At 32.2% G+C, this 22,955-nt stretch overlaps 4 protein-coding genes across 10 annotated transcripts in view; 3 read left to right on the top strand and 1 right to left on the bottom strand.

The window, feature by feature from the left end:
• The window catches only part of Whd (withered), a 46,358-nt gene continuing 23,403 nt past the window's right edge, over positions 1-22,955 (bottom strand). For 5 of the 6 annotated variants that reach the window (XM_064054634.1, XM_064054636.1, XM_064054637.1 and 2 more), the window contains exons 3-12: positions 20,905-21,041; positions 20,094-20,370; positions 19,315-19,835; positions 2,672-2,876; positions 2,512-2,619; positions 2,431-2,456; positions 1,825-1,890; positions 927-1,359; positions 493-804; positions 1-441 (exon numbers count right to left, since the gene is read on the bottom strand). In XM_064054634.1, coding sequence (XP_063910704.1) covers positions 349-441; positions 493-804; positions 927-1,359; positions 1,825-1,890; positions 2,431-2,456; positions 2,512-2,619; positions 2,672-2,876; positions 19,315-19,835; positions 20,094-20,370; positions 20,905-21,041 — 2,178 coding nt within the window. In that variant the 3' untranslated portion in view covers positions 1-348. Of the gene's footprint in view, positions 442-492; positions 805-926; positions 1,360-1,591; positions 1,655-1,824; positions 1,891-2,430; positions 2,457-2,511; positions 2,620-2,671; positions 2,877-19,314; positions 19,836-20,093; positions 20,371-20,904; positions 21,042-22,955 lie in introns of all 6 variants that reach the window. The other variant, XM_064054639.1, reaches the window with a different exon arrangement.
• On the top strand, positions 6,152-6,896 carry LOC135127752 (uncharacterized). The gene is made up of 3 exons (XM_064054343.1): positions 6,152-6,209; positions 6,509-6,691; positions 6,739-6,896. The coding sequence occupies exons 1-3, from the start codon at positions 6,161-6,163 to the stop codon at positions 6,894-6,896; spliced, it is 390 nt and encodes a 129-aa protein (XP_063910413.1). The 5' UTR covers positions 6,152-6,160.
• On the top strand, positions 12,324-13,019 carry LOC135127933 (uncharacterized). Of its 2 annotated transcripts, none has more exons than XM_064054645.1 (4): positions 12,324-12,403; positions 12,464-12,511; positions 12,566-12,715; positions 12,763-13,019. In XM_064054645.1, exons 1-4 carry the CDS (start codon positions 12,352-12,354, stop codon positions 12,924-12,926), a joined length of 414 nt encoding a protein of 137 aa, XP_063910715.1. In that variant the 5' UTR covers positions 12,324-12,351; the 3' UTR covers positions 12,927-13,019. The 2 variants fall into 2 exon arrangements, with proteins under 2 accessions (XP_063910715.1, XP_063910714.1); XM_064054644.1 differs by having other exon boundaries at positions 12,464-12,515; positions 12,570-12,715.
• LOC135127934 (uncharacterized) lies at positions 13,188-14,335 on the top strand. The gene is made up of 4 exons (XM_064054646.1): positions 13,188-13,396; positions 13,454-13,498; positions 13,878-14,024; positions 14,082-14,335. The coding sequence occupies exons 1-4, from the start codon at positions 13,345-13,347 to the stop codon at positions 14,216-14,218; spliced, it is 381 nt and encodes a 126-aa protein (XP_063910716.1). The 5' UTR covers positions 13,188-13,344; the 3' UTR covers positions 14,219-14,335.

Below are 22,955 nucleotides of genomic sequence, written 5' to 3'. Positions count from 1 at the left end.
TGATATCAAACAATAGTTTATTAATTCATAAAAATGTATAGGTACAATGATGTCTATAATTTGAAAACTAGAAAACAAAATCAGTTGGTTTAAAAAGACAAGTATTGCATTGATGCTTGCATTATAACTAGATAATCATAATAGTACTCATAATACTCACACAATCATTAGCAGTATTAACAACATTACAAAAATTTCAAACAATGTTCAAATAATAAAAAACAATTTAACATAATTGCAACAACCACTCGGTTCTGTGCTGAATCGCATAATAACTTAAGTTTCTTAACCTAAAACCGAATACCACCATGGAGATTGTCTTAAATTAGATCCCAACATCCTAAAAAGTTAATTTTTACCATTGTGAGATTGATAGTCGACGTAGAGCGCCTTCATGTCCGAAAGCGCCTTTTCTATTCTTTTTGCGAATCGGTGGCAGTCCTGAAACGAACTTATTAATATCACGACAATCACCCAATGCGTCGCTTATACCGTTTTAGTGCTGCTCCTTTTGTTCGATATGTGGAAGAAAAACATATCTTCGCCCGCTATGATGTACGAAACACCATAGCCATCGTCGGCCACGGGCCCAAAACCACCCCCTGCACTAATACAGTTGGGGTGCTTATTGAGATCCATCCTGCCAGTCTGGCCATGGGGGGTTTGTGATGTTGACAATCTCCACGGCTCACTCAGCACTTTTTGAAGGAAGGGTGATTCTACTTCTAGGTATTTTGAAACTACATAGAGACAGAACAGGTGTCTGTCGATGCCTTTGCCGCACATGGCGTCTTGGTAGGCAGTCTAGAAAAAAAACGAATTGATAGTGTCTTGAAGAGCTCGATCGCCTTGTTCAGAGGCATCGATCCCGTAACCGTGATCCATGATACACACTTTGAATTTTGTTCATGTTTAAACCTCCTTACCTGGTGTTTCTCACAAGCCTCTATTAGCAGCTGCACTCGTTGTTCAGTGCTGCAATTAGGATCCTCCATCGATTTGACCCACTTTGACGACTGTACGGTACACGGTCTCACGGTTTCGGTACGTCCTTCCCTATATAACCTTGTCATACTGGCTTCATAAGTCAGATCGAACTTTCCAGCGTCTCTATAGTAAGCCAGCTGCAGCGCCATCTGGAGATACGCGTCTGGACTTAAACGACAACGTTTTATAAACCCTTTGCCGTAGTTATTATGGACGTAAATTCTTAAATCGATGTCTTGTATTAAACTAGCGACTACTTTCATGCTCTTGTCGATGGCCCCTTGACATTCGTGTTTTATTTCCCAGTTGAGTCGAATTGGGGTGGGGGGAGTGATTTCTGGAGTACCAATCGCGTTGCCGTTTTCGTCGTATCTGATACATACAACGTGAGTACAAATATAATAACGAGTCATTGGTGAAAATTGTCACAAAACCTGCCACTTTCACACAAAAGCGGCGGATTTAGTTTTGATTATTATGCAACTAATTATCAAAACCTCATCCGCAAAGCTCTTCATGCATTCAAAGCAATCATGCTTGGAAGTGTAAGCGTTAGTGCAGAAAATGTGGTGTGTTTAACTACAGTCCCTAAATAAATAATTACCGTTTATTAAGTTCATCGAGGATGAGGTACTCCCATAAATGTACAACAACGGCAGCATCAGCCCTAGTCATCGAGAAAGAAACAATTTACAGTGAGGTCCACAACCACGATAACATAGAATAACATTAAAAGAAAAGCGCAAAGAAGAGAAAAGTAAATAAAGTACAGTGGGACGCAACAGCGGGTTCCATTCATCTAGAGAACATTACAATGATGAGGATGCTTATTATTACCGGTTTTCGTGGACCTGGGCCGTTACCACCCACTCCCAAACATGGGAAGCTACCGCTGCGTCGGCCCTGCATTAGAGTATTCGAAAATCTATATTAAAAAAACAGTGAACACCAAAAAATGAGAGGATGTTACAAAGTATGAAGTAAACACTATTTTTTCCCAAATCTCTGGACGTACTATATTTGCTGATAAATCGTCAACATACACACAACTATATTCTATTCTTTTGTAACATCATCTCATACTTCACTAGGAAAAAATATGAATAAACATAGCTGTGGAAAGTTTTTAAACCAAAAATTAGTAAAATGAAAGAAAAAATAACTTATCACGCACAAGTTTTTCTTAGTAAGTAAACCATACAAAAATTCTTTCTTCTTTAATTTTCCGACTGCTACATTTTCAAAATATAAATTTGGACAACTATAGTGTGTTCAGTTCATCTCAAAAATGAATTCACAAAAACGCGTTTCTATTCACCTGTAAAAAAATTTGAATCAGCAACCTCTTTTTTTTTGTTTTTTGCAAACAACGATTTCTGTAAGACTTTTTTTTAATTTAAACTTATTTTAAGAAATGTTTACAATTACGCAATAACCACTCACCACGAATGCTCTGCATTAAAGCCAATCTGCAACAAAACAACAAAGTCAACTAAAATTCGAAATTAAGGGGTCAGTACGAACCCGTCCGTTGTTTCCTATGCACAAAGTAAACGACTTGTCGAACCAGCGGTCGTACCCTTTTCCATGCAACAGAATTTTGCCGTAGTTGTCCAATTTGTCAGGGTCCGCCTGAAATAAACAACATCAATGAAAATTCTAACAAGTATAAGGAAGTTCGCACCGCATCGTAATCGTAGGGCAAATCGTCCAACGTGACGAGAAAAGCGGCTTTTTCTATGGTGTCCAAGGACGATTTGTTGACACCTTTACCGAAGAACATTCGCCTGACGTTGGCCCAATGCGTTCTTTCGCCTGCTGTTAAAGCGGCTAGTTTTTCTTCACCAGGAAGCGGCTCGGATTTGTCGTCCAGAATCTGTTGGATTTGTCTGAAAATAAAAATTTGTGATAATTAATTATCAATTAAAAAAATCCAACTATACAAAATTTTGTAATAAAAACTATTTCTGATAAAAGTGCAGCCTCGATATTGGGCACTTCTTTTGATAACTGTCTTTTGTATTTGTATTATTTTTAGATTTTTTGATGTTTGATTCCAATTTTTCATTTTTTAAATATTCCAATTTTTACGTTTTTCGACATCTCGGATTTCGATTTTTAAATTTTTTCGGTTTTTCAATTTCTGGATTTGTAATTTTTTGACTTGAAATTTCTTTCGATCTTCCGATTTTTCGATTTTTCAATTTTTCAGGTTTTTAATTTGATGTGTCGATTTCTCGTTTTTTCAATTTTTCGAAATTTCAGATTTTTCACTTTTTTGGTGTTTCACTTTTTGGATCTTCCGATTTTTCAACTTTTCGGTTTCGAATTTTGCGCTTTTTCAATTTTTCGATACTGCAGTTTTAGGATTTTTCAATTTTTCGATATTTTAAATTTAAAATTTTTCAGTTCTTTGATTTTTAGTTTTCTATTTTTCAATATTTCAATTTTTAACTCGATTTTTCACTTTTTAGTGTTTCAAATTTCTCAATTTTTCTGTTTTTCGGTTCCACAATTTTTCGACTTTTCAATTTTTCAAATTTCAGATTTTTTGATTTCTCAATTTTTTATTTTTTTTAAATTTACATTTTCGATTTTGCCATTTTTAAGTTTCTTTGATGTTTGATTCCAATTTTTCATTTTATAATATTCCAATTTTTCAATTTCTCGGTTTCTGGATTTTTAAAATTTTTCGGCTTTTCAATTTTTGAATTTTTAATTCGATTTTTCACTTTTTTGTGTTTCAAATTTCTCAATTTTTCAGTTTTTCGGTTCCACAATTTTTCAACTTTTCAATTTTTTAAATTTCAGATTTTTTGATTTTTCAATTAGTTTTTTTTAATTTTTAATTTTTATTTTTCAATTTTTCGATATTTTAAATTTAAAATTTTTCAGTTCTTTGATTTTTAGTTTTCTATTTTTCAATTTTTCAATTTTTAATTCGATTTTTCACTTTTTTGTGTTTCAAATTTCCCAATTTTTCAGTTTTTCGGTTCCACAATTTTTCGACTTTCCAATTTTTTAAATTTCAGATTTTTTGATTTCTCAATTAGTTTTTTATTTTTTAATTTTTTTTAAATTTACATTTCCCATTTTGCCATTTTTATGTATTTTTGATGTTTGATTCCAATTTTTCATTGTATAATATTCCAATTTTTCAATTTCTCGGTTTTTGGATTTTTAAAATTTTTCAGCTTTTCAATTTTTGAATTTTTAATTCGATTTTTCAGTTTTTTGTGTTTCAAATTTCTTAACTTTTCAGTTTTTCGGTTCCACAATTTTTGGACTTTTCAATTTTTCGATTTTTTAAATTTTCAATACATATTTTAAATTTCAGATTTTTCACTTTTTTGGTGTTTCACTTTTTCTATCTTCCAATTTTTCGGTTTCGAATTTCGCGCTTTTTCAAACTTCTAATCATCAATTTTTCGATACTGCAGTTTTAGGATTTTTCAATTTTTCGATATTTTAAATTTAAAATTTTTCAGTTCTTTGATTTTTAGTTTTCTATTTTTCAATTTTTCAATTTTTAATTCGATTTTTCACTTTTTTGTGTTTCAAATTCCTCAATTTTTCAGTTTTTCGGTTCCACAATTTTTCCACTTTTCAAGTTTTGAATTTTTTAAATTTCAGATTTTTTGATTTCTCAATTAGTTTTTACATTTTCGATTTTGCCATTTTCTGTTTTTTTTTATGTTTCCAATTTTTCATTTTATAATATTCCAGTTTTTCAATATCTCAGTTTTTGTTTTTTTAAAATCTTTCGGCTTTTCAATTTTTCAATTTTTAATTCGATTTTTCACTTTTTTGTGTTTCAAAATTTCTTAATTTTTCAGTTTTTCGGTTCCACAATTTTTCGACTTCAATTTTTCGATTTTTTAAATTTTAGATTTTTTGATTTCTCAATTAGTTTTTTTAATTTTTAGTTTTTCAATTTTTTAACATTTACATTTTCGATTTTGCCATTTTTAGATTTTTTTGATATTTGATTACAATTTTTCATTTTATAATATTCCAATTTTTCAATTTTCTACATCTCGGTTTTTGGATTCTTAACATTTTTCGGCTTTTCAATTTTCCATTTCCCAATTTTTTAACATTTTGGGAATTTAAAATTCTTCAATTTGTGGATTTGTAATTTTCTGACTTTTCAATTTTAAATTTCTTTCGATCAAGAATATTCTGTCTAAATTACTTCAATATTTTTCTAAATTCTATTGTTATACAAAACCTTTTTTTAAAGCTGGCCATAGGGATTTACGTGCTAAAACTTTTAGTCGTAGTTTTTTCTGACATTGGAAAATTTGGAAATTTTCCTAAATCAAAAAATATCCATAACACTGAAGTATAAATCCCATGAGGAAAAGCGTTAATTAAAACAGGACCGTATGCACATGAAACATAGCAGTGAAAATTTTCTGTACAGATTTTACGATAGGATCTTAAGCAGATTCAATAACTATATCATAACAATGAGTAATTAGCACAACGTGATTGTAATAAACGCATTTATGGCCAGGTACAGGGCGGTATTAAGTCCGGAACTGCAGTAGAATTCTTTTAATTCTGGCAAGGTATAAGTTTCCGCCCTGCGGGCATTTTTATCAGCATTAATACAGTGTGTCGGACGAAGACAGAACCACAAACATACCAGATGTCGTAATTGGTACAGTTTTACAAGACCTCGCCACAATTAAAAAAATTTCTTCAACTCTCCAAATTAGGGATTCTAAATATAATCATTTTTCCAAAATAAAGGGAAATAACGAAAACTGTATCAAAACACCCTTCGCCGTCAAACGTATAATTTTTGTAGTGTGTTTTACGAAATTATTATTAGAGAACAAAAATCTTGTTGAAAAAAATAGACATAAGAAAATTAAAAATCAATGATTTAAACTCTAAAACTAGCAAGAAAAATAAAAAGTCACGGAGCTACTTTTTCATACTCGTAAAAATCAAGCATTTTATTTTGTTGAAAATATTTTTTTCTATTTAGTGTTCAATTATTTTGACGTAAACTGTATTCAAAAAGGGCCAACTCTATTTTTACAGTCAAGAAACTTTCGTTAGTTGCTTTCTTATTACGGTCCTGAGCATGTAAATGCATATAAAAAGCGAGCCCGAGATTTGCATTTTCACAATCTGAATCATCTACCCAACAGTCAACAAAATGTTGTACGTCCTTTTGATAGTGATTGGTGCGTCCTTCATCGAACAAGGTATGTTAATTTGTTTTCCAAAAATATAACCGTGCTTAAAAAAATGTTTTTCTTTAATGAACATATCCGCATGCAGTAAATACCAAATTTAACGGTATGTTGAACAGTACCTAAGAATTACATTGCACTGATGATAATAGTACCCTTCATCCAAAAAATTGTGTTACGTTGTAGACTCTAATCACAATTTTTTAATTTAGTACGAATAAATCGTGATAGCGGTGCATAAAATTCAAATATTTCCACTATACTATTCAAAAATGTATATGTATAAGTCATAATAAAATATATTGTTGCAGCTCTTAGTTTGCAGTGTTACGTGTCCAACACCCACCCCCTGAGTAACAATTTTATCGAAAATACTATACAAGATTGTGATCCATACCTAACAAATGCGGCACAACCCTTTGGAGCACCTGATTTAAATTTAGGTACTTTTTTAGGTACTTCCAGCCGCTGTTACACAATGCAAGTGACAACAAGTAATGACAAATGTTTTTTTTTTCCACAATTTGACACAGTTTTGCAGGTAGCCCAATAGCCAATTTCGCTCTAAAAGGCTGCGTTCCGGCGGGCCTCTGCGACTTCATTGTAAGGCCGATTGCTGAGAGACACGCTCTTGAGAGAGGGGTAACTGTTGTAGCAACAAGATGCGATCAATGCGCCCAACCACACTGCAATCTTTAAAATTGTCGATTCAAAGAAGTCCAATTATTTCGGAATGTACATCATTTTTGTGACTTGAATTAAACACAATAAAACATGTAGTACAAGGATTCAGGCAAGACTTCTATCATTACGGGTATTAAGACCAAGTAATGATATGCATTGATAAGATTAACAAAACAACTTTCGAGATTCTAGAATTACAGCATACAAATTAGTCTGCTATTATTCTCTAATCTCACCCCATCCCCAAAAGTCTAGCGTAACTACCGATCATTTATCCGCGCATCACTTGGAAAGTGACCTACACTACTCTGACCTACTGGTGCTAATCTAACTGACTGACATGATCAGACTGTTCGAGAAACTTACGAACAATATGACATGTTCCTAACAAAACAGCTTTTTGAATTTTGACAATTATTGAATCATTCAAATGCAAAGACTTTAAATTCTCAACTAAGCTATTTGGGACTACACTTACATTAGAGATAACTAGGGGTAGAATTGAAATTGTTTTAAGATTCAACATGAATTTCATTTCTATCGATAATTGTAGATATTTTGAAATCTTGGTGTGGTATGTTTGAATAATGTTGTTTGTGTTAGGAATAGCAATGTCAATGAGAATGACTTCGTTCGTGTGTTTTTTGATAAGTATGATGTCTGGTCTGTTAGCTGTAATGTTTAAGTCTGTAAGTATTGTGCGATCCCAGTATAATTTGTATTTGTTATTTTCAAGGAACGGAGATGGAATGTAAGTGTAATAGGGTGTCGTATCTTCGATTAAGTTCATAAGTGTTGTTAATTCTTTGTGAATGATTTTGGCTACGTTGTCGTGTCTAGCTTTGTAGTCAGTTTGTGCCAGGATGCTACAGGAGGAGATTATGTGCGGGATCGTTTCAGGTTTTGCTTTGCAGAGGCGACAGCAGTCGTTTCTTATATTCGGATCTTTGATGATGTATTTTCTGTAATTCTTGGTATTGATTACTTGGTCTTGAATAGCAAACACAAATCCTTCTGTTTCGGCATACCAACTTGATTTTTTTAACCAAATCAATGACATCTTCTTGACATGAGTTTCTTCCAAGCCTTTGTAGAATTTTCCATGTAGTTTTATTATTTTGTCTATTGTGTGGGGGGTGTAGATTTCTTCGGTGTTCGACAGATTTAAAGGTGTGTGGTTCAAATCTGCTCTTGTGATGGTGCGAAACATTTCATTTCTTTCTGCTCGTTTCAAGAAATACTTCTTCAGGTCTGAGATTTGTCTCTGATATAAGTTTTCTAGGTTCTGGAAACCCCTTCCTCCATTCTGTCTTGGTAATGAGAATCTTTCAATGGACGATTTTGGATGATGCCTTCTATACTGTGTGAAGATTTTCCTTGTTGCGATGTTTAAATTTTCAAGATCAGTTTTGGACCATTTAATGACTCCAAAAGAATATGTTAGCAGTGGAACGCAGAATGTATTTACTGCTTTCATTAAATTTTTTCCATTTAACTGTGTCTTCAATATTAATTTTAATCTCGCTATGTATTGATCTTTCAACTGTGTTTTCGTTTTGGTATGATTGATGTGGGAGGATTGACAGAAACCCAGATATTTGTATGTATCATTTCGTTTTTGGGCTTCGATTATTTCGTTATTCTGGGCTGTATGTGGTATTTGGTGTTGGACGCCTTTTCTGATTGCTTGGGTCTTACATTTCTCAATACCAAAACACATACCAATATCACCGGAAAACTGTTCAGTCAGATTTAATAGGTTTGTTAACTGATTTTGTGTACTTGCATATATTTTTATGTCATCCATATACAGCAAATGACTTATTCTGTTTTCTCTTTGTTTGTTAATTCTTATATTGAACCCATAATTGCAGCTGTTCAGGATATCGGAGAGGGGATTTATTGCTAAGCAGAACCATAACGGGCTAAGAGAATCGCCTTGAAAAATTCCTCTTCGGATCATAATTGGATCTGACTGAATTGTTTGTTCATTTAAGGTTATTTGGAGGGTGGTCTTCCAAAATTCCATGGAACATTTGAGAAAAGATTTTAGTATCAATTTTGTATAATTCCAGAATTTTGCATAGCCAGGAATGAGGGACAGAATCGTAAGCTTTCTTATAATCAATAAAAGCAGTATATATGTTTCGGTTTTCTTTTCTAGCTTGTTCACAGATGATGGAATCTATGATTAATTGCTCTTTGCAACCAAAGGATCCTTTAATACATCCTTTCTGTTCTTCATTAATGATGTCAGAGTTAAAACAGTGTTGATAGATTTTTTGTGTAATGCATGAGGTTAATATTTTATAGATTGTCGGTAAACATGTGATAGGTCTGTATTTTGATGGATTTTTTGTGTCGTTATCTTTAGGTTTTAGGTATGTTACACCATCACATAAGATTGTTGGAAAGGAGGATGGGTCAAGAAGGAACTGATTTAAGTGATGTAGTAAATGAATATGTACACAATTTAATTTTTTTTATCCAAAAATTATGGATTTTGTCTGGTCCTGGTGATTTCCAGTTGTGTGTTTTATTGATGGTATTTATTAATTCAGCAAGTGTTATCTGATGATCATTCATTGGTGTAACTGTGGATAGTTTATGGAATATATGAGGAATCCATTTGGCAGATTGGTTAAATTCAAATTCTTGAGACCAAAGTTTTGACCAAAATGTTGTTACATCCTGGAAACTTGGAAGTTCACCGGATAATTGAGTTTTGCTTGAATTAGTTAAATGTTGATAGAATAGCTTTTCGTTGTTTAAAAATTTAGTGTTATGAATTTTTCTGAGATGTGATTGTTCGTATCTTTTAAGTCTTTTGCTATATAAGGAAAGCTTTTGTAATAGGGTATCTTTAATTTGGGATAGTGTTGTGTTGTATTCATCGTCATCAGTTTGATGAAAATTATAATTTTAGTACTTGCTGAGACAAGACTGATTTTGGCAAATGCTCTACCCTCTGAGAAAATAGAGGGGCAAGTACTTGCAAAGATAAAACTTATTTTGGCAAATGACATATCCTCTGAGAAAATAAGGGCGGGTGGGCGGGGCTAGTAGTTGCTCTGATAAGACTGATTTTTGCAGACGCCATACCCTCTGAGAAAATAGGGGCGGGTGGGCGGGGCTAGTCTTTTTTTTTAGTGTATAGAATTTTCTTTTTTATTTTGTCCGTTCTTTCTTAATATGCGAAGTCTTTTTCCAACAAGAAACTGAAAACATGTTCAACTATCCTGTTGAAAGAAAATCTATAGACTAAAAAAAAGATTAAGCCCCACCCACCCGCCCCGATCTCAATTGTGATGAATTTTTACATTCGCTTTCTCAATAGAAAAAGGTCTAACAGTGAATTAAAAATTCATCACAATTGAGATCGGGGCGGGCGGATGGGGCTTAAGCTTTGTTTTTCTTCTAATATAGAGAGTTTTCTTTCAACAGCAGGATATATATATTTTCAGTTTCTTGTTGGGAAAAAAAGCCTTCCTACATTAAGAAAAAAGGGATCAAATATAAGCCCCGCCCACCCACCCCTTCTCAATTGTACGTTATTCATCGTGAGCTGAAGGCCGGAGTTTACTTGCAAAATCCTCCATGCCGCAAAGACCAAGAGATATTATAATAAAAATATGAAGTCAATCTATTATTCAATAATTTTGAACCGTATTACTAATGTTGTTAAATCAGATTTAGGAAATTAACTAGTTTCTATGGAAATATGCAATTTAACACCTTTTAAATTTAAGAAGTTTTACAAGTCTAATGGAGGCAAGATCATCTTATCTTAGCAAGTGCTAGCCCCGCCCACCCGCCCCTATTTTCTCAGAGGGTATGCCGTCTGCAAAAATCAGTCTTATCAGAGCAACTACTAGCCCCGCCCACCCGCCCTTATTTTCTCAGAGGATATGTCATTTGCCAAAATAAGTTTTACCTTTGCAAGTATGTACTAGCCGCTTTATTTTCTCAGAGGGTATGGTATCTATCAAAATCAGTCTTATCTTACCAAGCACTAGCCCCGCCCACCCGCCCTTATTTTCTCAGAGGATATGTCATTTGCCAAAATAAGTTTTACCTTTGCAAGTACTTGCCCCTTTATTTTCTCAGAGGGTATAGTATTTGCCAAAATCAGTCTTGTCTCAGCGAGTACTAACCCCGCCCACCCGCCCCTATTCTCTCAGAGGGTATGGCTTGTACTTTCTCGGTTTTCTCGAAAAACTGAAGAAATGAAAAACTGAAAAATCTAAAATATGAATAATTAAAAATTGAAAACTCGTGAAATTTGAAATCGAAAAACTGCAAGATCTAAGAACTGAAACGTCCGAAAGTTGGAAAATCATAAACTGGAAAATTTAAAAATGAAAACTCGAAGAGATATCGTATAATTAAAGATTACAAATTGAAAAACTGACGAAACGAAAAATTGAAAAAAGTGAAATTGAAAAAACAAAAAATTCTAAAATTAATAAATTGTAAAAATAAAGATAATAAAAAATTGAAACGAAAAATTGCAAAATGTTGAAAAATTGAAAAATTAAATTTAAACTTCAACTTTGGCTGCACTTCAGAGGCGAATGGAAGTTCTGTTTAAATAACATTATCCAATTTTTTAAGCTTAATTTTATATTTCTCTGCTACCTGGTCCCCAATTAATTTTACGAGTACAGTTTCTAATAATATTAGTACGTAAATGCACACAAAACAATAAATAAACATTGGCTTAAAGTTATTTAGCTAGAACGCCTCTGAAGGACAATCCATTAAACAGGTGCAGTTTTTAGACAAATTACACAATTTAATTCTGCAAATTTTATTTTGTTTTCGAGTAATCCCTAAATGTTGAAGTAAAAATAGGGGTGTTATAGTTTCAAGTAGGATTTTCCTAAGAAATTTTTTGGTGACGTCATCAACTTTTTAAAGGGGACAAATTATCAGTTTGTATACGTATACAACATTAGCAGGTCTACAAAAAAAAATCGCAGTCATACGCTTTTTGTCTTTTGGGCATAAATGACTTCCTTGTATCCTAAAACTTCTGTAAAAATGATTTTTGCCGTTTGTGTTTTTTTATTAAAGGAGTATTTTGGTTGTTGACCAATGTATTGTTGGTCAGTATCGAATGCATACATGTCATGATATGTGGTGTTTTAACTCCTCTTAGGTACTGTGTTATTTGACCTAGTTGTTTTCTAATGTTATTAATTTTATAATTTAACCGTGTTTCCCAATGAGGGGTGGAGGGTATATGATTGGTGTTTGTATTTATTATGTTATCTTTACTATTATTATTATTATTATTAAGAAACCAAGCACGTTTTTTCTCTTTTGTTAAATAAGAAATGTAATTTATCCTAATATTACATCATAACAAGTGCACTTGATCTTTAAGTTTAAATAAATAAACACTTTCGGCTAATAATAATGATAATCGTAACAACAGCACATATTTGATGTACAACTGATCGCAACAATGTCAAAGTACTTCGTTGTTTTAATTTTTCAATTGTATTTGACTCAACAAGGTAAGGGTTCTTAATCAATTCATGAGTTTATTTTCTGTTTTCTTTTTTTTTTTTTTATAGCGTTCTGCCTGGAGTGTTATACCACTGATCCTTCCATTTTAGTTCAAGGTAACTGTACTTAAATTCGTAATTGTTATAATTATTATAAAATATTTTATTTAGGTACGAATGTTACGGACAACATACACGCGTTAAAAGACTGTAACGACTACTTTCGAGATATGGCCAAAAAATCAGGACGCACTACTATTCCTATAAAAATAGTACCACCAGGACTTGCTCTCACTTGTTTTACGCTAGTGACTAACACTAGTAAATATCTGATTCCAAAAAATATGGCACACTTTGACATTTTTTAGGAGAGAACGTGATAGTTAAAGGATGCTCTCCTACTACTGTACCAACGTGCAATCATGTAGAAACTACAGTCAAAGACAAAATGTCTGATAGAAACTCTCGTACATTTAAATGCAGCATATGTAACACCAATGGATGTAACAAAGAAAACACGGTAACAGAATAGAATAGAGGTTTATTTTGATTCCATGTTTGCCGTGGAATTCCCTAAATACTCAAATTATTATTAATTAAATCGAAGAATAAAGTTTAAACAAAGCTTATCAAATTTTTATCTGACCTCTGATGTAAATTTAACTTTTTGAATAACAAATAAATCATTATGATTATAATGTATAACTTATCTGCTTTAAAATAACACATACTAACTCGTAACCATTACCTATTTATGCTTGAACCACTTTCGTATAACATTATTAAACTAACCTAGTCGACAACTAAGCTACTTACTCTTCATCCATCATTATTAAAAGTCTTGAAAGTACTATGTTATTCCCCACGGAGATAACCTTTTAACACCAAATGCATACAATATGCTATATAAGGACTTGCAAAAATAAAATCATACAGTAATAAAGCCAACAATGTTGAAACACATCATTTTCTTAATCGTCCAACTGTATTTCATCCAAAATGGTAAAGCATTTCTAGGTACATGAAATTAATTAAATAACGTTTGTTGATTTTTTTCAGCGTTTGGAATTGAGTGTTATACAACAGACCCTGCCATTTTTCTACGTATGTATTTAATTTTTTATCTTTTCTTATTTATTCTTTTTTTATGAAAAACCCTGCTATCATTACATGGTGTCGGATGAATTTTTATTTTACAATCTACTGTTTATATATTTTTGTAGAAATATCGTGCAGATAGTTAAACGCTAACCAGAATTTGTCTAATTCTCGCACTAACAATGGAATGACCTCATTTTCAAAATTTACGATAGTAAATATTTTTTAAAATAGAATAAGATACTCCTACACTTGTGGTTTATGAATCCGTGATGAGCTTTTGTCCAGATTTTTGGAAAAAAAATTGTTAAATCGAAATTCATCCGTTTATTCCCTCCCAAAAAAATGTTCACTACACTTCATCAACTTTCACGTACATTCTCAGATCGGCCAGTTAATGTTGAAAGCTACACCCATAAACTAACAAACTGTGACGACTTTTTCGCCCAAATGGCACGAGTAACTCAGCAAGCACAAGCAAGACTTACACGGAGCGCTGGCTATGATTGTATAACAGTAATCGTAAATACAGGTAAATAACCAAACGATTTAATGTTATGTATATGAATGTAACTTTTTCGACTTGCAGAAAAAAAATTGGTGGTAAAGGGATGTGTCCCCAGTGGTATCGCTAGGTGCAAAAGCGCAAACGCGATTCTTAACGAAGGTGACTGCATGGTTTGTAGTAGTGACGGATGTAACAAAGGAAATCCACTGAAGGCATAAAAGACGTTTACTTTATGCATAGCTTCGACTGTTTCGTAGGTTATAATCACATAATGTATAAAATAAAAAAACAAATTATATTGACGCCGTAATAAATGTACAGTTAATGCATACAAATTGGGTTTTTTGTTTTAAAAATTCTGTACGCAGGTTTGTAACTTTTTGTTAAATACGAGAGTCAAAATTTTGAAGAATCTATCCACTATCATGTTTTTCCAAAGGTGAATTCGATTTTGGCCAAACAAATTCACCTTTGAAAACATGACTCTCTACTTTTACGTTTTCCCGACCTTTCATGGCCCCAAGAGTACGAAGAAATGGGTCTCCCATTTCTGTTATTTTGTTAAATTAAATTTAATTCTGCGTTTAAATGTCTTCTTTTATTTGCTAATTTGTACATCAGGTTTTTTAATAAAATAACGATCACTAGTTAAATTAATAATTTTTAAAGTGGATTTGCGAAATTTTTCAGGGTGGCTGGTTTTTTTGCCGATCAGCAAATCTAAAAAATATTAATGCAGTGATAAATCACATGTATAGACTTATCATATTTTGTACATTTAACATAGGATTTATTCAGCAACATTTTTGGGGGAATAAACAAAACAGATATATTTTAATTAACAATTTACCAAGCTTACAACAACTTTCAAACGTCTGCAAGATTTCAAAGTAATCCGTTTTTGATTTACGTAATAAAATAAATTGATTGATTCATTTTTTTGAGTCACCTATATACGTAAATTTAAAAAATATGAATGCAATGATAAATTACAAGTGTAGATCGATCATATTTTGCACATTTATTCGGCAAAATTTTGCGATGAGGTAATCAATTTTTTGGGGTTGATAAGCAGATAATTTTTATTAAAAAGTTACCATGCTTACAGTAAGTACAAGGTTTCAAAGTATTCAGTTTTGCAATTCTTGATTTAATCAATAAAATAAATTGACTCAGTCATTAATTTTTTTTGAGACACCTGTATAAGCAAATCTAAAAAATTGGTCTAAAGAGTTTAGACAGTACGTCCCTCGCTGTCGGAAACGTGACGACTTCATGCCTATTATGGTTTTTTTTATCATTACATTTTTGTAGTGGGGCATTTTAAAATAAATCGAGTATTAAATTTTTCAATTTTGTCATTATTTGGTATTGACATCTTTGTAATTTTTTTTGTGATTGCTATGATTGCTTCTTAAAAAAAAATTGGACGAAGTCGCCTCTGGGGTGTATAATATATAGCCTATGCAAAAATTGTCAAGCATGAGCAGATAACAGGCACACCCTGTATAGTACTTGTAATTTAAGACAAATACGTCTGCAAGATTTCAAAGTATCCAGTTTTGTAATTCTTGATTTAATCAATAAAATTAACTGATTCAGTCATTTTTTTTTGTTCAGACACCCCGTATAAGCAAATCTAAAAAATATTAATGCAGTGATAAATCACCATTCTTTACACATTTAAGATAGCATTTTTTGAGCAAAATTTTGCTGCGGCGTCATCAAATTTTTGGGGGGGGGGATGAGCAAATACATTTCGATCAAAATTTTTCCATGCTTATAAATTTAAAACATCTCTAAGATTTCAAAGCATTCGGTTTAGTAGTTCCTGATTAAATCAATAAAATAATTTCACGCATTCATTAATTTTTTTGAGTCCCTCTATATATGCAAATCCAAAAAATATGAATGGAATGAGAAATCACAACTACAGACTCATCATATTTTGCACATTCAAGATAGGATTTTTTCAGTAAAATTTTGAGGTGACGTCACTAATTGTTTAGGAGGGGACGAGCAAATACATTTTGACTAAAAATTTACCATGCCTATGATAACTTTAAAATATCTCCAAGATTTCAAAGCATTCAGTTTTGTAGTTCTTGATTAAATCAATAAAATAAATTCACACATTCATTAATTTTTTTGAGTCACCCTGTATCTGCAAATCCAAAAAATATGATTGGAATGATAAATTACAAGTACAAACTCATCATATTTTGTACATTTTAGATAGGATTTATTCGGCAAACTTTTGAGCTGACGTTATCAATTTTTTGGAGGGGATAAGTAAATATATTTTGATTAAAAATTTGTCATGTTTATCATAACTGTAAACAGTCTACAACATTTCAAAGTATTCGGTTCTGCAGATTCAAAATTAAATTGTAAAATGTTGTTTCATAATTTTGATTTTTTTTTCCAAAAATCTGGACGTTTCAGGTAAAAACTCAATTCGGAGTCATAAACTACATGTGTAGGACTATATTATTTTATACAATTTAAAACCCATTTACTATGTACAATTTTGAAGTGACGTCATCACATTAGTGGTGGGGATGATTAGACAAATTTTGGTTAGCGTTTTACCATCTACATGATATTCCTAATATAAGTACAAAATTTCACAACAATCGGTCCAGTACTTTCTGAGATTATCGGCAGACAGACCGACAGACAGACGGAAATGGGAGACCTATTTCTTCGTCTTCTAGGGGTCATGAAAGATCGAGAAAACGCAAAAGTAGAGAGTCGGCCGACGGACTCGATTACAATACTTCCTTTGCTTACGCTCGGGAAGTAAAAATATTAATACAGTGGTAAAAGCCATCTCTATGGGTGCGTACCGGTTGTTAATACCAAAGATGTTCGTTTTGGAATAAAATGAAAATTCAAAAGTACAAACAGACCGCTTTTAACTTTTTAATATATCTACCTTAAAAACAGTACATTTTTTTAAATATTTGCTTTTTTAAATATCCCGTAAAAAACAGGGTGAAATTTTTAAATTTTAAACGTTTTCAAATGTTAATTAGTTTAGACAGATTCCATAAAATTTGACTTTTAAAAAAAGGGTACCTTTAAAAACAGGGCATTGATTAAATGCATCCTATTGTTTGGAACGAACAGGGCAAAGGTCATACCAACATTTGGCCGTCAATCGCGCGCATAGGCAACCCCCATAACAGCAACAAAACAGTTCTTAAATCTACCACTCGATACAGGGCGACGAAAAAAATTTGTAAGAATCTCCTAGTAAGCATTAAGATAATTTACAACGTTGCCAGATAAGCCTAACACAACTTTGCCATTGTTTCTAGTCAATTAGATTTTATTTCGTTAAAAGTTTCTGATAAATAAATCGGATTATTATAATGAATAAATAATACAAACAAATTATTAGTTGTTGTTTTAAACACTTATTAGTGTTATTGAAAACATAAAAATAAATGTAAATAACACATTGGTAGCTCGCTTTTGTTACTAATAAATACAAAGGAAAATAATTTTAAATGCGTTTTCTCAAAATTTACATTTTTTTAGAAAATTTAATAGACTAGAGAAAAAACATATGTCTTAAAAAACTGGCACAATATGCCGCATAAACTCGAAAATAAGTCATTTTCTTTCACATTTTATGATGTAAGTACACTCGTTACTGAAAATTTAATGATCTTTTTTTGAATAAATTTGTGTTAAAAAAAGATTATTTGTGGTTTACTTACATAATTTACTTATTTACAATGAATGTTTTTAATACATAGCACAAGAAAAAGAAGTCGTTTTTACGTGTTTTAAAATCCACTGATGATCTCCGGACTTTCGGCCTTTTGGTGTTTCACTTCGACACAAGAACTATCTCAAAGAAAACAACAGTGGAAAAAATGGAACAGATTTCCGTCAACAAAGTAAAATTTTTGATTGAATAGACAGACTGTTCTAGGAAACTTTACTAAATCTCTTCCTCATTGATACCTCCTACCTACGTCAGTTCTTAGCTGCCCCTACTTAAGAGTGAAGCGAAAAATATTTCAGTAATAAAAATAAAATGCAAAGAATGGGAATATAGTGAATGCGGTAGTACATACGTATGCGTAATATGTCGTTAGATGTTAGGTATTTTGCAAAATAAAATTTACTTCATTGAAAACAGAAATATTAAAAAAACGTATCTGTACAAATTTGGGATCGATATGGCTAGTTTAGAATATAGAAATATGCTTTTGCTCGTATTTACAATTATTACGAAACCGATTATCAAATATTCCATTTTCATATGGCGGCAGAAGAATTAAAAACCAAAAATTTTCATTGAAGAAACAAACTCTTCCAAGAAAATTTAGTAAATTTCTTAGTTTGCGCACTCTTTAAAACGGTCAGTATAGTCGCATTATTCCGTTGACCATTCTGGCCAAGCGAAAAATCTTGTAGTAATAAAAATAAAAAGCAAAAAGCTGTTTAAGAGAAAGCGACAATTTGAGAGACGCCTGTAAGAGAAGAGTTAATGGAATTGTTTTAGCATGAAAAACTCTGTTTACAACAACAGCCTCCTTTACTGCTTGTTTTTAAGAAAATATCGTACTTGGTTTGTTTCTGTTATTTTGTTAAATTAAATTTAATTCTGCGTTTATTTGTCTTCTTTTTTTTGCTAATTTGTATATCATGTGTCAATAGTGAATGGTTCTTTAATAAAATAACGATCACTAGTTAAATTAATAATTTTTAAAGTGGTTTTGCGAAATTTTTCAGGGTGGCCGGTTTTTTTGGCGGTCAGTGTATTTTGCCTTTAGTCTAATCTGCCTGTTTTTAGTCTAATAAGTTTTTTACAAAAATATAGTAAATTTTGAGAAAACGTATTTAAAATCATTTTCCTTTGTATTTATTAGTAACAAAAGCGAGCTCACGAAAGTGTAAAAAAATGTGTTATTTATATTTAGTTTTACGTTTTCAATAGCACTAACAAACATTTAAAACAACAAGTAATTTGTTTGTATTATTTATTCATTATAATAATCCCATTTATTTATTTATCAGAAACTTCTGAACGACATAAAATCTAATTGACTAGAAATAACGGCAAAGTCTGGCAACGTTATAAATCATCTTAATGCTTACTATGAGATTCTTACAATTTTTTTTTGTCGCCCTCTATCGAGTGGCAGATTTAAGAACCGTTTTGTTGATGTTATGGGGGTTGCCTATGCGCGGGAAACCATCAACTAAGCCCCAAAACTGTGTCTAATTAAAAATAAAAATATTCTAGTAGTCTCAAAACAAAAAACAACAAATTCAAAAAATCCAGCATACTTACACTTGTATCTCGCAAGGCTTCAATATCCTCCCCTTGTAAATCACAACCTTGAAATATCTTCCTTTATGATAAACTACAATATGATTCGAATCGTGCAGGTGTTGTATTTTGTCCGTTTCCAACCCCGGAATCCTCGTCGTGTTGAAAATTCTCTCGTACTGCCACGAACACAGCGGCACCAAGCCCTGGATCATGATGGGTTCCAGTTCCTGCCTTTCCACCAGCCTCCGCAAAATTAGGCACGAACTGATGGCTGAGGCCGCTCTGGCCGCCTGATTTGTGGTGGGTTTCATGAAGATGGCGTCAATTCCGTAGAAATTCGAGTTGATCATGAGTGGTGAACGCCCTCTGAGGTAGACGTACTCCTCCCACCAATCGGAGACGTAGTTGCTGGACCACCACGACTTCAACCAGAGGTATCTTTGGAGCTTGCGGCCGATGCCGTTTTCGAACTCTGAGGCGAGTCGCTGCATTCGTTCGTAGTTCTGGTCGTCGAGGAGTGGTCGAACACTCTCCAAATACTGGAAAGAGGAGAATTTCGGGGTTAGAAGGGAACAATCGAGTGTTTGGGAAGAAATTGGTGCTCGACGAATAAAGAAATGATTAATTTTTTAAAGTAAAGTCGGAAAATTTCTAGTATGCAAATATATGCAACTGCGAAATATCGTTCGAATTTTTGTCAAGGTAACACAAAAGCTATTGTCACATCCACTTTTATTTAAAAAAATTCATTGATTTACAATGCGATTTCCAATTTTAATTACAATCACCATACTCACCCTGCTCATTGTATCGTGCAACGAAGGTAGAGGTAGTCTAGGAAGCGAGCCTTGGAAACTATAAAGTTTTGGCCTGTTCCAGCCGCTAAAAATTCTAACACATATCAACCACATTTTCGTAGGTAAAGATGTTTTACTACCTTTACCTCTCTTTTCATACATCCAACCCTTGTACATCAGTAAAAATTTTAATGTGTACCTAAGGGTGAATATTATTGTTAGCCAATAAATTAAGGCGGTTAAGAAACACGCTGTGAACTGCCATCGCACAGACGTCCTAGAAGAAAAAAATCTCATAATCAAGAGTCTAAATCCACAAACAAAAAATAAAAAGAAGCTCAGTAAATGCAGCGACTAAATTAGAACAAGGTTAAGCTTTACGCATTCATAAGCGCATACTTCTTGCGTTGGATCAAGGTGCGTTCATAGTTCAATCTGAGTTTTGTATGATAAATGTTTTTCTTTGTTTTGTTTTACACAAAAATGATAATCGCGTCACCTTGAACTGAAACTTTGTTTTTACAACCAGTTTTAATTAGTTTAGTTTGTATTTCCAAAACAATTCATTATCTAGAAACCCGCTATTTTGAATATGTGTAATCTTTTCCTCAAATCTGTTAACAATAAATTTAAATCGCAACATAAAAACAAAGTTACAATTAGTACTGAATATTCGAATTGTACTTATCGCAGTGGCACAGAGGTCATGTGAACATTTTATTATTCTTGTTCTAATTGAAACGGCGCGAAAAAGCCGCTTCATTCTGAACTTCTTTCAATATTTCAACCAATTTAATAAAACAATTCTTACTCATTTAATAAATATGTAATTTTTGCTGCTAAGTCGAACGGAACTGCATTCCCCAGAAAATGCACCGCCGTCACAATTGAAAATATCAACCATAGACTCCACAGATGCCCGGGATACACACCATTGTGAACACTATTCTGAAAAAAAAAAAAGATGAAGATTAGAAATAGGTATAATAATACAGACGATAAAACACAAGTTGAAAAAATAATGTTACGGTCTACTATTTTGTGTTAAGTAGCGCATTAAATTAAACCAGGTCTTTATACGTAAAGATAATCCTAAAGTGTTACCAACAACAATAGCAACTCAAAATATTTTAAGTTGTGAAATACTCGATTTCATTCAGCTAAGATAATTAATTATAGATAACTAAAATAAAAAGATTGAAATGTACCTGAAAAACTCCAAAAGGTTGAGACCCTCTGGCAAAAATATTCAACATGAATATAACAAGTTTATCCAGTAGATATGTAAAAAACATTTTGTAATTACATTGTTGTTGCAGAAAAAACACCTGAAGAATTTATAGAAACAGCTCAAACAACTTCCGATATAATAACACCGGTTTCAAAATGAGCATAGTAAATCTATTTCTCATATTACCTAATGTAGTTTGGCAACTTTTAAATATTATTATTTTAATTATTATGTCACTCACCGAATAGACTCGATTTATTCATAGTTTTATATAGATGTTTCCAATTAAAGTGATAATTCGAGTTAAACACCCGTTAATTTGATGCATGGAATATTTATTGTTCACCTTGGGCTAACCAATATATAAAAGTGCATCATCATTGGTTTGTTTGTTTGTTGAAACAAAGCTTAAACTATTTTTTACAAAATATGTCATATTTACGATATACGAAATTAAGCTTCCTCCTTCAAGCTAAACACAATGGTGTTGTCAAGATATAAGGCCGCGGAATTACATCTAGGGTAGATGTACATATACCCAATTCAGATTTTGTTTTTGACTTGTAACTTTATTTATTAAATACTCTAATAATACCATAAAAACATTACACCATATAATAAAATTGTTTATTTGTTTATGCATGTGCTAAATAACGCATAGAATTTGTAAACAAATTCATTGACGAGAAACCTGTTTTATCAGTGGCGTAGCTACCGGGAATTAAGAAAAAATAGACGCAAATGAATTCATAAATTACATTTGTCGTTCGGAAAAAAAGTATACAAAACCGACCACAACATAAATGAAATTGTTTTAAACATCCTGCACGAAAGATCATTTTGTTGTGCGTTATTTATTCATGGTGCTTATGACTCCTTTGAATAAAACAACACACCACAAATATAACATCCGGAATTCTTAATATACAATAATTCAGTATTTACAAGATGGTAAAAAAAAGGTTCTCTGAAGATGTTGCTTCTTCAAAAATTTCCGGTTATTGACATTAAATATAATATATAAACGTAGTCGTGCAAAAAACGTTGTACGTAGTTCGTTTGCAAAACATTCACGTATCATTAAAAAACTTGTTACAAGTCAAAGTACTTTTCACATTAGAATACACATGCCTTGCGTATATACCAATTACTGAATAGTTGCAAACATAGTGCGTTTCTGATCATCTGGACAAAGTACTCAATAACAACCCATTATAGAACATATATGACAAAGATAATACGTCCATTGACAACTTCGTGCATTTCATTATATAATGTACTCGATACACGTGTACTGTCGATAGACTGCCATGTTTTGAAAATTTAACATACTAAAAGACACGAAAATAATGCGCTAACAACGTTATCATTTTGTGGTGTACCTACTTAAGTCTCTATTGTCTAGTCAAAACATAAACTTTTATCATTATTGTCCTCGTAATAACTGCGACATTTTTTTTACAACTGCGATATGTCACAAATGAATAAAAATTTTTTTCACTATTGTTTGAATAATTAATATTGAAAACAACATGAATTTTTTAAAATAGAACGATATATCTTTTGTTATTTGTAGATAGTACCTCTAGTACCAATGAGAAATAAAATACTTAGGAATAGTTTTGCAATTA

This window comes from Zophobas morio, unplaced genomic scaffold (assembly GCF_036711695.1).
Source record: "Zophobas morio isolate AGI-343-1 ecotype UQ-CSIRO unplaced genomic scaffold, CSIRO_AGI_Zmor_V1 ptg000012l, whole genome shotgun sequence".
Lineage (NCBI taxonomy): Eukaryota > Metazoa > Arthropoda > Insecta > Coleoptera > Tenebrionidae > Zophobas > Zophobas morio.
This window is presented reverse-complemented; position numbering and strand designations above follow the sequence as displayed.